Source organism: Pseudophryne corroboree (assembly GCF_028390025.1).
Source record: "Pseudophryne corroboree isolate aPseCor3 chromosome 3 unlocalized genomic scaffold, aPseCor3.hap2 SUPER_3_unloc_25, whole genome shotgun sequence".
Lineage (NCBI taxonomy): Eukaryota > Metazoa > Chordata > Amphibia > Anura > Myobatrachidae > Pseudophryne > Pseudophryne corroboree.
Window position 1 is genome coordinate 473,776 of NW_026967514.1, and position 16,805 is coordinate 490,580.

At 45.4% G+C, this 16,805-nt stretch overlaps 1 protein-coding gene across 9 annotated transcripts; it reads right to left on the reverse strand.

Moving 5' to 3' along the window:
- Positions 1-12,510: 12,510 nt before the first annotated feature.
- LOC134983818 (oocyte zinc finger protein XlCOF6-like) lies at positions 12,511-16,597 on the reverse strand. 9 transcript variants are annotated; one of them, XM_063949444.1, is made up of 3 exons: positions 15,737-16,597; positions 14,813-15,652; positions 12,511-14,644 (listed from the first exon to the last, which is right to left on the reverse strand). In XM_063949444.1, exons 1-3 carry the CDS (start codon positions 16,560-16,562, stop codon positions 13,551-13,553), a joined length of 2,760 nt encoding a protein of 919 aa, XP_063805514.1. In that variant the 5' UTR covers positions 16,563-16,597; the 3' UTR covers positions 12,511-13,550. The 9 variants fall into 9 exon arrangements, with proteins under 9 accessions (XP_063805514.1, XP_063805516.1, XP_063805515.1 ...); XM_063949446.1 differs by having other exon boundaries at positions 14,813-15,064; positions 15,149-16,597; XM_063949445.1 differs by having other exon boundaries at positions 14,813-14,896; positions 14,981-16,597.
- Positions 16,598-16,805: the final 208 nt, after the last annotated feature.

Genomic DNA, 16,805 nt, shown 5'->3' on the forward strand with positions numbered 1-16,805 from the left:
GACCGTTTGGTGCAAATCCGCTGTCATGTCATCATATCCCAATGTTATCCTGTGGACCCTGCAGGAGAAAAAACTGTTGCAGCAGCTGGGATAGAGTTACATAAAATGAGGAGCTGGTGCAGCTGGTTAATGAACTGGAGGAAATCACAGGAACTATACAGCAGCTGCAGCAAATAAAGAGTCAAAAGTTATCATAATGCTGATTCCATGGACCTGTGTGTGGCTGGCCGGGATGCTGATGCAAAGGAGATCAAAGGTGGTGGTTAAGGAAACCTGCAGAGTTCCAGCTTAGATGTGGAAAGCTGTGGAGAGGTGGCTCTCTAGGAGAAGGTAGATCCGATGGCGGGTGACAAAGTGCCAGATGTGGCAGCTTCTAGGTACACATTGTGGATCTGGTGGTGGCTGTGGTCTCTCAGGGTCTGGTCTAGGATTGGCCATCAACCATTGATGATCTGGAATCATTGATTGTCTACCTGATGATACCTAGTTTTACCATCAAAGGAAGAGAGCCAGGTAGTTACCCACCATTGATAGTAGCTGTGAAGATACTAGGTTCCAAATCACTCAGGCACAGTGGTAGATGAAAAACCAACAGTGGTTATTGAACAGAATGGGTTATAAACAGCTCAGCACACCTCTGTAATCCAATTCCACATGACAATTCCCACCACAAACTGCTGACAGAACATTTATTTTTAGTCAAGGAGCATAGAATCTCTTTCAGCTCTCTAGTTAGCTCTACTTATACCCCCAGAAGCTTCATATTACATGGAGTGTGTGTGACTTCTTTGTCTAAGGATCTTACAGCATTGGAATACAATCAGGGCCGGTTCCGGGGCGCCTGGCGCCCCGGGCGGCATCAGGGGGCGTGGCTTCGTACAGGGGGCGTGGTCATTTACGCCCCCTGCACAGACTGGTATGATGCGCGGTGCGCGATGACGTCATCGCGCACCGCACATCAAAGGTCCTCTCCACCTTGGCTGTGCGGTGCGCGATGACGTCATCGCGCACCGCACAGTAAAGGACCTCTCTACGAAGGGAAACTAGACGCGTACGCGTCTAGTTTCCCTTCCCGGCGGACAGCGGCAGCAGGGGGACAGCGGGGGCCGGGGGGCACACACTGCAGCAGCGGATCTTGCCCTGGTGCGGCGCCCTCCGGATGGCGCCCTGCGCCCTCCGGAAGGCGGCGCCCCGGGCAAAAGTCCTGCTTGCCCGTGGCAAGATCCGCTACTGAATACAATACATATTCTAATCAAGGTGATTACATCAGCCAGAGAGCAAACATGGCCCTCATTCCGAGTTGTTCGCTCGCAAGCTGCTTTTAGCAGCTTTGCACATGCTAAGCCGCCGCCTACTGGGAGTGAATCTTAGCTTCTTAGATTTGCAAACGACGGATTCGCAATATTGCGATTAGCACACTTCTTAGCAGTTTGAGTAGCTCGAGACTTACTCTGCCATTGCAATCAGTTCAGTCAGTATCGTTCCTGTTTGACGTCACAAATACGCCCAGCGTTCGCCCAGGCACTCCCCCATTTCTCCAGCCACTCCCGCATTTTTCCAAAATACGTCAGCGTTTTTTCACACACACATAAAACGCTCAGTTTCCGCCCAGTAACACCCACTTCCTGTCAATCACATTACGATCACCAGAACGAAGAAAAACCCTCGTAATGCCGTGAGTAAAATACCTAACTGCATAGCAAATTTACTTGGCGCAGTCGCACTGCGGACATTGTGCATGCACAGTAAGCGGTAAATCGCAAAATAACGAAAATGGGCAACGAGCGAACAACTCAGAATGACCACCCATGTCTGGTCAGCTCACTGTTGGACAATAGGGAGTAAACAAAAATGGGCAATGGTACCTTATATGACTCAACCTTTGAGTGTCGACTGTGGTGGTAGTAAACAATAGAAAACTAGGTCTAACATGAATACATTATCTAAAGGGTAACAGATAACGTAACACAATTGCATATATTAACAATATTAAGGTTGATTTAAACACAATATTGGGTGAGCAGTAATGGACATGTTATGGAGAATGAGGAAACAGATGAATGTATAGGGATATGAGGATAAAAAGTACATATCTGACATGAGAAATGAGGCATAGCTATATTGTCACAGACCTCTCATTTCCTCACAGTAGCCATGGGCCAGATGTTATTTCCCATCATTTACAGACTTCTGCCGCTGCACCGAGATGCTAGGCTGTCAGCCAGTAGCCCTGCACCGCTCCGGCTCTTACATATAGTGTGCTGTTCCTGCTGGGAATGGGATGCCCCATCCACCTCACTGACGATCATAATTCTTATCATATAGAACTAAAGAATACTTCGATATAGTGGGCAATATAAACTGCCAGACAACATTTGTGGTTTATGTAATCTCCTGCATTTGCGGTTGCCAATATGTCGGTAGAACAATACGCTCTCTAGGTTTTTAGAACATAGAAGATGAATTCTTAAAAAGTCAACTAAACACCGTGTACCTAGACATGTTTGCTCACTCCATGGAGGTGATTGTGGGGTTCTGTCCATACAGGGAGTTGAACATATAAAACAGACATCCCAGGTGGGGATAGATATAACCTCCTCTGTTAGAGGGAAGCATACTGGATTTGTATGATAGATACTTTGTTCCCTCTAGGGCTCAACGAAAACATTGAGCTGAATAATATATGAATCAATGTCTGTATGTTATTCTATTTTATCCTATAGCTTCCTTTTTTTTCTTCTTTCCTCCCCCTTTTTTTCCCTAGCTGTTTTCTTATCCTTCTGTTAAGAAACTTAGGGGCAGATTTATTAAGCTCGGTGAAGTGATAAAGTGGAAGGTGATAAAGAACCAGCCAATCAGATCCTAGCTGTCATGTCACAGGCTGGCTTTTATTATTGGCATAACTCTTTTTATTGTGTTGAACTTTAATAAATATTAGAAATACTTTTATTTATATACCATCAGCGCTCTTTTATGTCTCTATTGAAACTTAAACCATTTATATCGTCTAAGGCATCCAGTTGCCGCATAGGAGCTGCTATCTAATAATCAATATATTTGGTGCTCATTTAATACATGTAACATTGCATTAGCGCCTGATTTAGCTAGGTGATTATGGGCCAGATGTACTAAGCCTTGAAAAGTGATAAATATCATGGTGATAAAGTACCAGCCAATCGGCTCCTAACTGTCATTTTTCAAACACAGACAGTGACATGGTAGTTAGGAGCTGATTGGCTGGTAGTTTATCACTGTGAAATGTATCACTTTTCAGGCTTAGTACATTTCCCCCTATATCTTGCATTTAGTCACCTCACTGATGTGACAGGCTCAGCTGTCAGTGATGCAGCCCCACTGCGCCCACTCTCTCCGTACTCATACATACATGCCTTTCTGGGAGTGTCTCGTCCTGGTTGTCAGTGATGCAGTCCCACTGCTCCCACTCTCTCCGTACTCATACATACATGCCTTTCTGGGAGTGTCTCGTCCTGGTCAGTGATGCAGCCCCACTGCGCCCACTCTCTCCGTACTCATACATACATGCCTTTCTGGGAGTGTCTCGTCCTGGCTGTCAGTGATGCAGCCCCACTGCACCCACTCTCTCCGTACTCATACATACATGCCTTTCTGGGAGTGTCTCGTCCTGGTTGTCAGTGATGCAGCCCCACTGCGCCCACTCTCTCCGTACTCATACATACATGCCTTTCTGGGAGTGTCTCGTCCTGGGTGTCAGTGATGCAGCCCCACTGCGCCCACTCTCTCCGTACTCATACATACATGCCTTTCTGGGAGTGTCTCGTCCTGGGTGTCAGTGATGCAGCCCCACTGCTCCCACTCTCTCCGTACTCATACATACATGCCTTTCTGGGAGTGTCTCGTCCTGGTCAGTGATGCAGCCCCACTGCTCCCACTCTCTCTGTACTCATACATACATGCCTTTCTGGGAGTGTCTCGTCCTGGTCAGTGATGCAGCCCCACTGCGCCCACTCTCTCCGTACTCATACATACATGCCTTTCTGGGAGTGTCTCGTCCTGGCTGTCAGTGATGCAGCCCCACTGCGCCCACTCTCTCCGTACTCATACATACATGCCTTTCTGGGAGTGTCTCGTCCTGGTTGTCAGTCATGAAGCCCCACTGCGCCCGCTCTCTCCGTACACATACATACATGCCTTTCTGGGAGTGTCTCGTCCTGGTCAGTGATGCAGCCCCACTGCGCCCACTCTCTCCGTACTCATACATACATGCCTTTCTGGGAGTGTCTCGTCCTGGCTGTCAGTGATGCAGCCCCACTGCACCCACTCTCTCCGTACTCATACATACATGCCTTTCTGGGAGTGTCTCGTCCTGGTTGTCAGTGATGCAGCCCCACTGCTCCCAGTCTCTCCGTACTCATACATACATGCCTTTCTGGGAGTGTCTCGTCCTGGTTGTCAGTCATGCAGCCCCACTGCGCCCACTCTCTCCGTACTCATACATACATGCCTTTCTGGGAGTGTCTCATCCTGGTTGTCAGTGAGACAGGGTCTCTGGCACAGCTGTGTAATCATGATGTGAGTGTGTGTGCTGAGTAGTGAGTACTGCTAGCAGCAAGTCTCACAGCTTAACTGCAGTATAGCAGAGTGGTGGGGGTGGAGGGGAGAAGGGGGTTTCTACACCAATGAGTCTAGGAATGGAGTAGTTGGATGGGAATCACACAGCAGGTGGTGAAAAGCTTAAAAAGGAGGAGTGGTTGGAAGGGGAAGGAACTGGTAGGTTCAGAAGGGATTAGTGAGGGTAAGGACTCTCAAGGGAAATTGGAGTGGGATCCCACAGGTACCAAACTGGGTAAAGAGCAGCTTTTAGGAAGGAAATTGGTGAGCCAGACCCTGTGGTTGTCCCTTCTCTGCCTCATGTGGGGTGGATCCTTGGACTCTCCAGTTCCTCAGGAGGCTGTGGATTCTTCTTACCCACTACCTGGCAGTTCTGTGGTCATCTCAGGCCATGAACCTCCCAGATGCCTGGCCTCCAGATTAACATGTAATGGTCATGGAGGTGATCCTGGGCTCTGTAGAGGAGGAGGTGGAAAAAGCAAAGGAAAGTTGTGTCCCTTCTGAAGGAGCAATGGTGGACATTGTGAATGGTGAAGGGAAGGTTTTGTGGGTGAAGAGGGAGTTATGCCATATATACCAGAAGCATGGGTCCTCAGCCTATATGATGTGCCACCATTAATGTGGCCTCTGTCTTGTCCGACCAAGCTTCATTTATGGGCTTTGTCATTTTTATAAGCAGGATAAAGGCTGAGTTTTTTATTTCTGCAGTAGACTAGAATAAGCCCAGACAGTCCACTTCCATTATACCACCTGAATGTGACGGTCAGTGACCACCGTGCCATCACTTACCTGTATGCTTACACGTAACAGAATGATGGAACACTTACACGGTTTCTTTACATCTTCTGGGGTCCACTCCGAGATTAGACATTATGGCGTAATTACTCAGACGGGAATATAAAACAGAATAAAAAATAAAAGCTTTAATGTAATAATTAGATGCAAACAAAAGCTTTTATTATGAAATCATACAGGGGAGTATCCGCACCATATAGATGTAACATACAACAAACCACCGCAGATGGAACCCGGGTGACTCTAATGCACATGATAATGTACAGGGTATATATAGATAGGATCTTGTATCAGAAAACACTCAGCACTCCTTATCAAGATGAGTGTCTGCAACAAGTTAGGCAAACTAGAAGTGAAAACACGTTCCAATGGACCAAGAATCTCCTGTCATTCATTTATGGGTTGAATGTTTAGCTTTGTAGCCCTGACTATGGAACTCACTGCCTTGCACAGTCCAAGAGACCACCACTCTAGAGACCTACACAAGCAGACTGATGACTGTTGCTCACGCTTTTCATTAATGTACCTCTATTTCTCATACGTCCTAGAGGATGCTGGTGATTCCAAAAGGACCATGGAGTATAGACGGATCCGCAGGAGCTTGGGCACACTGTAAAGACTTAAACTGGGTGTGAACTGGCTCCTCCCTCTATGACCCTCCTCCAGACCTCAGTTAGAAAACTGTGCCCAGGAGAGATGGACATTTTCGAGGAAAGAATTTATTGTTATAAACACAGTGAGTGTCATACCAGCTCACACCTCAAACACACCGTAGAACGTGGCACTCAGTAGAATACCAGTCAACGGCATGAACAAAACCCTGAGAGAATATGTAACACAACCCGTGTGTCCACAGAAACAAAAATAGGACCCTGCATGCTATGTCATGAACAACGGTAGCAACCACCAGATAGAGAAGACACACCACCAGGGTGTAACCAAAAAGCAATAACTGTGTAGACCGTACGCACTGGGACGGGCGCCCAGCATCCTCTACGGACCAAGAGAAAAGGATTTACCGGTAGGTACCAAAATCCTATTTTCTCATACGTCCCAGAGGATGCTGGGGATTCCAAAAGGACCATGGGGTTTATACCAAAGCTCCAAAACGGGCGGGAGAGTGCAGACGACTCTGCAGCACCGAATGAGCAAACATAAGGTCCTCAACAATCCGGGTATCAAACTTGTAAAGCATGGCAAAAACTTTTGACCCAGACCAAGAATCCGCTCGGCAAAGTTGAACCGCCGAGACTCCTCGGGCATTCGCCCAAGAAAATCCCATCTTCCCAAAAGAAGGAACCTCCACCGACTTCGGTGACGGCAAAGCAGCCGTAGAACAAACATGCCAGACCGCATCACAGATTCAGCATGTAACAAACTGCATAACGCAGTCTCCCAAAGTAAGCTGGGAACATACTACATAAACAGGGTCTCTGTTACTCCAAACTAAGCCAAATAGATGACTTGCATACTCAAAACCCTGGCTAGAGCAAGGGGGTTTGAACCAGCTAATGCCTAAGTAACCCCCTGCATCAACAAAAGCCTGATTTCTGCGAAACCCCTCTTGGTAGAATTATCAACCGAGTACTCAATTCCTCTCTATCCACCTGAAAGATCAAACAAGGCTCTTGTGGGACAAGACCACCACGTCCGACACCCGCCTTGCGGACGTCGAAGTCAAAAACCTGACCACTTTCCAAACGAGAATTTCCGCAAAGAAACTTAATATAGTCTTGCCTTCACATCGGCTTGTAACGTATGGATAAGCAGGACCTAGCTGAAAGTCCTCCATAGGAGCCTTCCTGGATACACACCGAGACACATAATTACTCCAACAACGGTTCTAACGCTGTGCCGTGAGTTCTTTCCAAGCCGGAAGAATTGAAGAAACGACTTCACTGGGAACACCCATTCAGCTTAGGATACGACCTTCAACCGCCCCACCATTAGACGCAGCCGCGGTAAGTCCTGATACACGCCCTGATCCTGTTGTAACATTACGTCACGTAAAGGAAGAGGGCAGTAATTTTCTATGAGTAAACCATGAAAACTGGATAGCCAACCCTCTCTGGTTAGACCGGAGTTCAGAGGATCATCGATCATCTTACGCTTACCACTGCCAGAAAAGTGAAAGCGGAGAGGCCACCTCGACCGACTAAAAACAGTGTCACAAGGATGTCCGCTGCTATATCCTGAGTGTCTCTTAACCTGGAACCCTCTCCTCGAGGTCTCACGTTGAGGCGAAACGCCAACATGTCCAATTGCGACACTCCACAAAGACTTGGCACGTCTGGGAAAGCTTCTCAATAATGACAGTATTTTTCCCGGCTGAATATCATGTCGCAAAGGAAATCTATGTCTCCGTCGTTTACCTCCGGAATGAAGACTGCTAACATAGCGTTTACCAGACTTCCCCCTCAACTGCAAACAGCGCATCTTCTGCCATTTTCGTGGTTTTTTTTTTGTTCCGCCCTAGCGGCTTACTTACGCCATTTCTGACAAGGCTTCTGGCAGAATTAACACGGCAGAGCATGAAGAACACGTTCGTCTAAAATAGCTCTTAATTCCAAAACTTACAGCAGACAAGTTTCCCAACTTGACCTCATCCTCTGGAAATACGTCCCTTGCAAAGGACTGCTCCCCAGCTTCGGAGATCTATATGCACGGACACCAAGATCTAAACCTTTATCCCTCTAGAAGGAAAAAAATCGAGCAGACACCACAGGAGCGATGTCCTGGCCGTTTTGATTATATTCCGGTGGATGCACAGGTGTGACCCGGACCACATTTCCAACTGGTCCCATGAAAATCACTCTGGTATTAGACCTGCTCTCCGAAAAAAAACCTCTCATGCCGCATCCATCTGTCTTCTTAATGGAACCTATTGATGAGGTGTCACCTCAAAGTCGATCCAACTCTGGACCCTCAGACCTCTTTCCACAGGAAAACACCAAACCTTAACCGGTCAGTATCCACTCTGAAAACCACTTCTGACATCTGCGTCGTTGGGAACAACAGGCCCATTTCTGCGCCGAAGAACCGTCAAATAAACAAGGATATGCACCTTTTTACAGGGACAACCAGACAATGTCCTAAACGTGACGCACTTCTGTAAGGCGTCGCGCGTTACCTCCCCTTCCATAGGGGAGAGGCAAAATCTATTAGAAAAAACAGTAAGGGGAAACAACCGTAACTCAGAATGTTCCCCTTTGGCTTCTATAAATAACTCACATGTCGTAGTCTATTCCTAGACTAACTGAAAATTAGTGGACAAGTGGTCACCGAAGTGGGGACCAGCCAGATAGACTCAGCGACAAGTGGTGTATATAGTGGAAACAGAAACTACATCCACTTCTGCGAACCTAACCAGGTTGCAGAACACTTACCTTTTCACCTTCCACTGTCTACACAGAAAAGGAAAAAGAACGGTCTCGAACCGGTTAAACGACTGCATCCCACAAAAGAATGCGTCATCCACGGTTGTGAAGGAAGTTAACTCACGAATTTAGCCTTATCAGCGGATACCGCCGAGATTAACTGAAGAGAGGCCACACCAAACAGCTGTATACCTCCCACCAGCATCTCCCGGAGACCTCCTCCGCATTTTTCCGGTCACACCACCTGCTGTCACTTGGCAGCCTGCTGTAATGTTATAAGGAAAAATAAACATAGGCAAGCCCTACCCACTCTGGGCAGGATAATTCTATCGGATGCTTACCCAACTACCACACTCCCTCAAGTGCATACATTGCAAATAAGGTCAAAGTATAGAAATAAAATTTCACTTAGCTGCCTGTGTATGATCCTTTGCGACCGGGCTCTGCGTCGTCCAGGAGTTGACTGTCATAGATTTCTCTCCGCGTTGTGAAGAGATTAATTTTCGGACTCCTTGAGAGCATCGAAACCAACTCGTCCCGGCCAATCTAGAGCTTAATCAACAGAGCGACCAGCCCATGAGAAGAACACCATTATTTCAGCATTCATGTATATACATCATGTAATACACAATATATCGTAATCATGCATATATAAAGTCATATCTACACATAAATACATATAGACATAACCTATACGCAAGTGGATTGTCCAGACCCGTCAGGTCCCTAGTGACAGTAATGTGTATGACCATGTACTGACATGCCCCCGATGTGGATCTACCAGGAACTTTACAGCCGACAGAAACTGAGGAAATGTCGACAGCCCGGAATAGTAAGCGGCAGAATAATCACAATCTTAAAAACCCCAAGGGGTCTGAGGGAAGCATACCTCTACAATTGTAATAACACTCCCCCTACTTATATATAAACAAAATATATAAATACCAATACAGGCACCAGGCAATAACAGCTTGTTAATTCTTTTAGCCAGGCATTACCGTTGATGCCGACAGGGCATCGACCGACCGCCGTGTCTCCCCTAGTGTGTTTACTTGTTTTTTTAAGCACACAAAAGTAACCTGTCAATACTTAGTTGTTTGAATCAAGTACCGGCAAGCGTCGGCGAAATCGACAGTTATCCCCACAGGCGCCTTTGACAACGCCCTCACACCTGTCGACACACGTCGACTAACCAATAGTGGGTAAATAAAACAGGGAAACAGTGTATTTATTTATTACAATAAGGATTCTGCGTCCATTATCAATCCTAATGCTGTATGACACCCATACAGCATTAAAACACTCTGTGCCCCCCTTCCTTCTTAGTATACAGCAAGTCCCCCCTCTGTGAGGTCTAAGCTCCGCCCCTTCCCGGAGCACTTAAGCCCGCTCGACAAAAAAAGAATAATATATATATATATATATATATATATATATATATATATACAAGAAGATAAAGTACCCTTTTTTTTGCGCTGAACTACAGTATAGCTCGTACCAATGAGAAATGCCTTCTGTCAGACAAGGCACTGCATAGGAAATAGCAAAAAAAGGGGAATTCTCATGGGAGCTTAACCACCTCAGAAATCACATAAAAATGTATTTATTTTATAAAATTTAACAGTAAATTCTGCAATGTTACATATAAAACATCAGTAAAACAAATAGGTAATCTTATACCATAGGTGAACAATACAGATTGAAAATCATCTGACGAATTCCGTTTGGAGATATCGACACTTAAACCGAATATCAATTCTTCCACCAAAGCGTTCAGTAGTATGTTCGAATTCACAAATATGTGAATGCCCAACGCGTTTCGTCCATACAGGACTTCATCAGGGGTCGTGATATTGCAATATTTGTGTATATCATATACAGTTCACCAATAAAGATACATAAAGAATAAAATTGCTGTGACAATGACCTTTTAGGTATAGAAAGGCAACTCCAATACTGAATGGGAACAATTTAATAGACTTAGAATAAGTCAAAAATCCCTAGTAATCTCTCAGGCTTCCTTTCACAGCTGAGAGATTACTAGGGATTTTTGACTTATTCTAAGTCTATTAAATTGTTCCCATTCAGTATTGGAGTTGCCTTTCTATACCTAAAAGGTCATTGTCACAGCAATTTTATTCTTTATGTATCTTTATTGGTGAACTGTATATGATATACACGAATATTGCAATATCACGACCCCTGATGAAGTCCTGTATGGACGAAACGCGTTGGGCATTCACATATTTGTGAATTCGAACATACTACTGAACGCTTTGGTGGAAGAATTGATATTCGGTTTAAGTGTCGATATCTCCAAACGGAATTCGTCAGATGATTTTCAATCTGTATTGTTCACCTATGGTATAAGATTACCTATTTGTTTTACTGATGTTTTATATGTAACATTGCAGAATTTACTGTTAAATTTTATAAAATAAATACATTTTTATGCGATTTCTGAGGTGGTTAAGCTCCCATGAGAATTCCCATTTTTTTGCTATATATATATATATATATATATATATATATATATATATATATATATCCCTATATTGAGCCGGGGGACCCTATACACAGGGAGATTACACCTCTGGGAGGGCAACACAGTCCAAACATTGCGTTCCCCACTGTTTGTTCTTGGCGGGGCCAGCAGGGAAAAATGGCGCTGACTCAGTGTGTGAGGCTAAGCTCCGCCCCTCTCGGCGCGCTATAGCCCCCCTGGATCTGAAAACCAAATAGGCCGAGTACTAAATATAGGGTATATATATATACACTCAGCACCATGCTGCTCAGGGCGCCCCCCTGCGCGCCCTGCACCCCAGACAACGTTCGGGAAGCGGGAGTTCCGGGCGCATCGCGCACCCGCCACTCTCATGGTGGGTCCCCGTGTGCGGCGCCCGGGAGCTCTAACTATCTATGCTGCCCCGGGCGCCACCACCTCCCGGCGCCCTGTACCCATGGCGCCCGACGGGGACCACGGCATAACGCGCCTGCGGGGGTCTGTATACGGAGCCCCCGGCAGCGCGAGTAAGAACTGTTAAAACTGACTCGCTGCCCAGGGCGCTCCCCCCCGCGTGCCCTGCACCCGTATAAGCGGTGGCAGGGAAATAATTAAAGTATACTGGCGGGGGATGAACCACGGTGCCTCGGCACCTAAATGCTTTTTTTTTTTTGCCAGTTGTTCACATTAAGCAGACCAGTAACATGCTGCCCAGGGCGCTCCCCCCCCCCCCCCCCCCAGCGCCCTGCGAGTACCGTTGGTGTGTGGGAGCATGAAGAGCAGCACTACCACTGTACCTCCGTTACTGAAGTCTTCTGCCGTCACTGAAGTCTTCTGATCTTTTCATACTCACATGGCTTCTTTCTTCTGGCTTCTGTGAGGGGAATGACGGCGTGGCTCCGGGAACAAGCAGCTAGGCGCACCAAGTGATCGAACCCTCTGGAGCTAATGGTGTCCAGTAGCCGAGAAGCAGAGCCTTGAAACTCACAGAAGTAGGTCCTGCTTCTCTCCCCTCAGTCCCACACTGCAGGGAGCCTGTAGCCAGCAGGTCTCCCTGAAAATAAAAAACCTAACATAAAGTCTTTCAGAGAAACTCAGTAGAGCTCCCCTAGTGTGTGACCCATCACTCCTGGGCACAAAGTCTAACTGAGGTCTGGAGTAGGGGCATAGAGAGAGGAGCCAGTTCACACCCAGTTTAAGTCTTTAAAGTGTGCCCAAGCTCCTGCGGATGAGTCTATACCCCATGGTCCTTTTGGAATCCCCAGCATCCTCTAGGACGTATGAGAAATAGAGGTACATTAATGAAAAGCGTGAGTAACAGTCATCAGTCTGCTTGTGAAGGTCTCTAGAGTGGAGGCCTCTTGGACTGTGCAAGGCAGTGAGTTCCATGGTCAGGGCTACAAAGCTAAACATTCAACCCATAAATGAATGACAGGAGATTCTTGGTACTGCTGGTAACAGTCCTTCATCTGTAGAAGCAAGCAAGCGGGGCAGTAAGGAGGCAGAAGCTGCTTCTAGTACCTTGGACCATGTTATGTTGGGCTGGGAAGGTCAGTTAGCCAATTATGAAACAGATTTGTCATCTTACAGGCAGCCAGTGAAGGGAGCAGAGAATGGGTGTTATGTGGCAGGAACGGGTTAGGTAACAGCTTGGCTGCTGCATTCTGTACTAGCTGCAAGCTCTGTAATTCTTTTGCTGGGTGACCCAGGTAGATGGCATTGCAGTAGTCTATGAACTTCTGAGGGAATCAAGTGCTTGATTCTGGCTATGGTCCACAGATGGAAGAATGAGGATTTGTATGTGGCAGATACCTGATGTCTGTGTCAGCCACATACCAGGACAACACAAAGATTCAGCACATGTTCAGTATTTTGCAATTCTGAACACCAAAGCATAAATCCAGATGGTTGGTAAAGCTGTAGTCTTGTCCTTTGTTGGTGAGCTTCTATTATGTTTCACAAAGACTGAGTCACAGCCAACTGGCATTATCCACCCCTGGCGCTCAGCTAGACAACCATTTAGGATTGGTATTAGGTTCTCAGTACATGGAGCAAAAAGCAGGTCATCTGCATAGCAGTGGTAGACCAGGCCATGACGTCTGATTATATCACCCAGTGGTAGCATGTATATTTTATAAAGCATAGGAGATAGGATTGACCCTTGAGGAACATTGGATGACAGTGATAATTATACTCCAGAAGATGTAAATAGTTCCGTATTTGGGTAATGTCTAATATGTTCAACAAGAGCGGATTTATTTCTCTCACAGCATGAAAACGGCTTCTCACCTGTGAAATCGCTGATGTGTAACAAGTTGTGATTTCCATGCAAAACATTTCCCACACTCAGAACAGGAAAACGGCTTCTCACCTGTGTGACTTCTCTGATGTGTAACAAGATTTGGTTTCTGTGCAAAACATTTACCACACTCAGAACAGGAATACGGCTTCTCACCTGTGTGACTTCTCTGATGTGTAACAAGAGCTGATTTCTGTGTAAAACATTTCCCACACTCAGAACAGAAATACGGCTTCTCACCTGTGTGACTTCTCTGATGTGTAACAAGATTTGGTTTCTGTGCAAAACATTTACCACACTCAGAACAGGAATACGGCTTCTCACCTGTGTGACTTCTCTGATGTGTAACAAGAGCTGATTTCTGTGTAAAACATTTCCCACACTCAGAACAGGAAAACGGCTTCTCACCTGTGTGACTTCTCTGATGTGTAACAAGAACTGATTTAACTGCGAAACATTTCCCACACTCAGAACAGAAATACGGCTTCTCACCTGTGTGACTTCTCTGATGTGTAACAAGATTTGGTTTCTGTGCAAAACATATACCACACTCAGAACAGGAATACGGCTTCTCACCTGTGTGACTTCTCTGATGTGTAACAAGAGCTGATTTCTGTGTAAAACATTTCCCACACTCAGAACAGGAAAACGGCTTCTCACCTGTGTGACTTCTCTGATGTGTAACAAGATTTGGTTTCTGTGCAAAACATTTACCACACTCAGAACAGGAATACGGCTTCTCACCTGTGTGACTTCTCTGATGTGTAACAAGAGCTGATTTCTGTGTAAAACATTTCCCACACTCAGAACAGGAAAACGGCTTCTCACCTGTGTGACTTCTCTGATGTGTAACAAGAACTGATTTAACTGCGAAACATTTCCCACACTCAGAACAGAAATACGGCTTCTCACCTGTGTGACTTCTCTGATGTGTAACAAGATTTGGTTTCTGTGCAAAACATATACCACACTCAGAACAGGAATACGGCTTCTCACCTGTGTGACTTCTCTGATGTGTAACAAGAGCTGATTTCTGTGTAAAACATTTCCCACACTCAGAACAGGAATACGGCTTCTCACCTGTGTGAGTATGCTGATGAGTAACAAAATGTGATTTGAATGCAAAACATTTCCCACACTCAGAACAGGAAAACGGATTCTCACCTGAGTGAGTTCTCTGATGTGTAGCAAGATTTGGTTTCTGTGCAAAACATATACCACACTCAGAACAGGAATACGGCTTCTCACCTGTGTGACTTCTCTGATGTGTAACAAGAGCTGATTTCTGTGTAAAACATTTCCCACACTCAGAACAGGAATACGGCTTCTCACCTGTGTGAGTATGCTGATGAATAACAAAATGTGATTTCTGTGCAAAACATTTACCACACTCAGAACAGGAAAATGGCTTCTCACCTGTGTGACTTCTCTGATGTGTAACAAGAGCTGATTTCTGTGTAAAACATTTCCCACACTCAGAACAGAAATACGGCTTCTCACCTGTGTGACTTCTCTGATGTGTAACAAGATTTGGTTTCTGTGCAAAACATTTACCACACTCAGAACAGGAATACGGCTTCTCACCTGTGTGACTTCTCTGATGTGTAACAAGAGCTGATTTCTGTGTAAAACATTTCCCACACTCAGAACAGGAAAACGGCTTCTCACCTGTGTGACTTCTCTGATGTGTAACAAGAACTGATTTAACTGCGAAACATTTCCCACACTCAGAACAGAAATACGGCTTCTCACCTGTGTGACTTCTCTGATGTGTAACAAGATTTGGTTTCTGTGCAAAACATATACCACACTCAGAACAGGAATACGGCTTCTCACCTGTGTGACTTCTCTGATGTGTAACAAGAGCTGATTTCTGTGTAAAACATTTCCCACACTCAGAACAGGAAAACGGCTTCTCACCTGTGTGACTTCTCTGATGTGTAACAAGATTTGGTTTCTGTGCAAAACATATACCACACTCAGAACAGGAATACGGCTTCTCACCTGTGTGACTTCTCTGATGTGTAACAAGAGCTGATTTCTGTGTAAAACATTTCCCACACTCAGAACAGGAATACGGCTTCTCACCTGTGTGAGTATGCTGATGAGTAACAAAATGTGATTTGAATGCAAAACATTTCCCACACTCAGAACAGGAAAACGGATTCTCACCTGAGTGACTTCTCTGATGTGTAGCAAGATTTGGTTTCTGTGCAAAACATATACCACACTCAGAACAGGAATACGGCTTCTCACCTGTGTGACTTCTCTGATGTGTAACAAGAGCTGATTTCTGTGTAAAACATTTCCCACACTCAGAACAGGAATACGGCTTCTCACCTGTGTGAGTATGCTGATGAGTAACAAAATGTGATTTAACTGCGAAACATTTCCCACACTCAGAACAGAAATACGGCTTCTCACCTGTGTGACTTCTCTGATGTGTAACAAGATTTGGTTTCTGTGCAAAACATATACCACACTCAGAACAGGAATACGGCTTCTCACCTGTGTGACTTCTCTGATGTGTAACAAGAGCTGATTTCTGTGTAAAACATTTCCCACACTCAGAACAGGAATACGGCTTCTCACCTGTGTGAGTATGCTGATGAGTAACAAAATGTGATTTGAATGCAAAACATTTCCCACACTCAGAACAGGAAAACGGATTCTCACCTGAGTGACTTCTCTGATGTGTAGCAAGATTTGAGTTGCATGCAAAACATTTCCCACACTCAGAACATATCAGTGGCCTCTCACCTGCCTTAGCTGGATGATGGGTAATAAGCTTTGTGTTCTGTGTAAAACATTTGGTATCTATAGAACATGGAAACACTGTATCTACTCTCAGAGCTGTAACAGATGCACCAATATCAGAGTGATCAGGAGAACATTTCCCAGGATCAGAGGGATCAGCTGATAGAGCTGGATGTATAATTGGGGTAATGGGATTATCTCCTGGAGAATCCTGTATAATGTCACAATCCGGGGATAACATTAGATGTCCTTCTGAGATATTCCTGCTTGTGTGTCCATCTGCTGGAAATAAAATACATTAATATATAAAATGAGTAGACAAGACCCAGGGTGTTACAGGATACAATATATCATTCTATAACTGACATGTTTTACCTGTAATCATTGCTTTTATGTGTATTAAAAAAAAAAAAAGATAGGATGCTTAGAATGGAGCTTGATCAACACTGAACGCTCATGTGGGATTACTAGAGGCGACATGGAC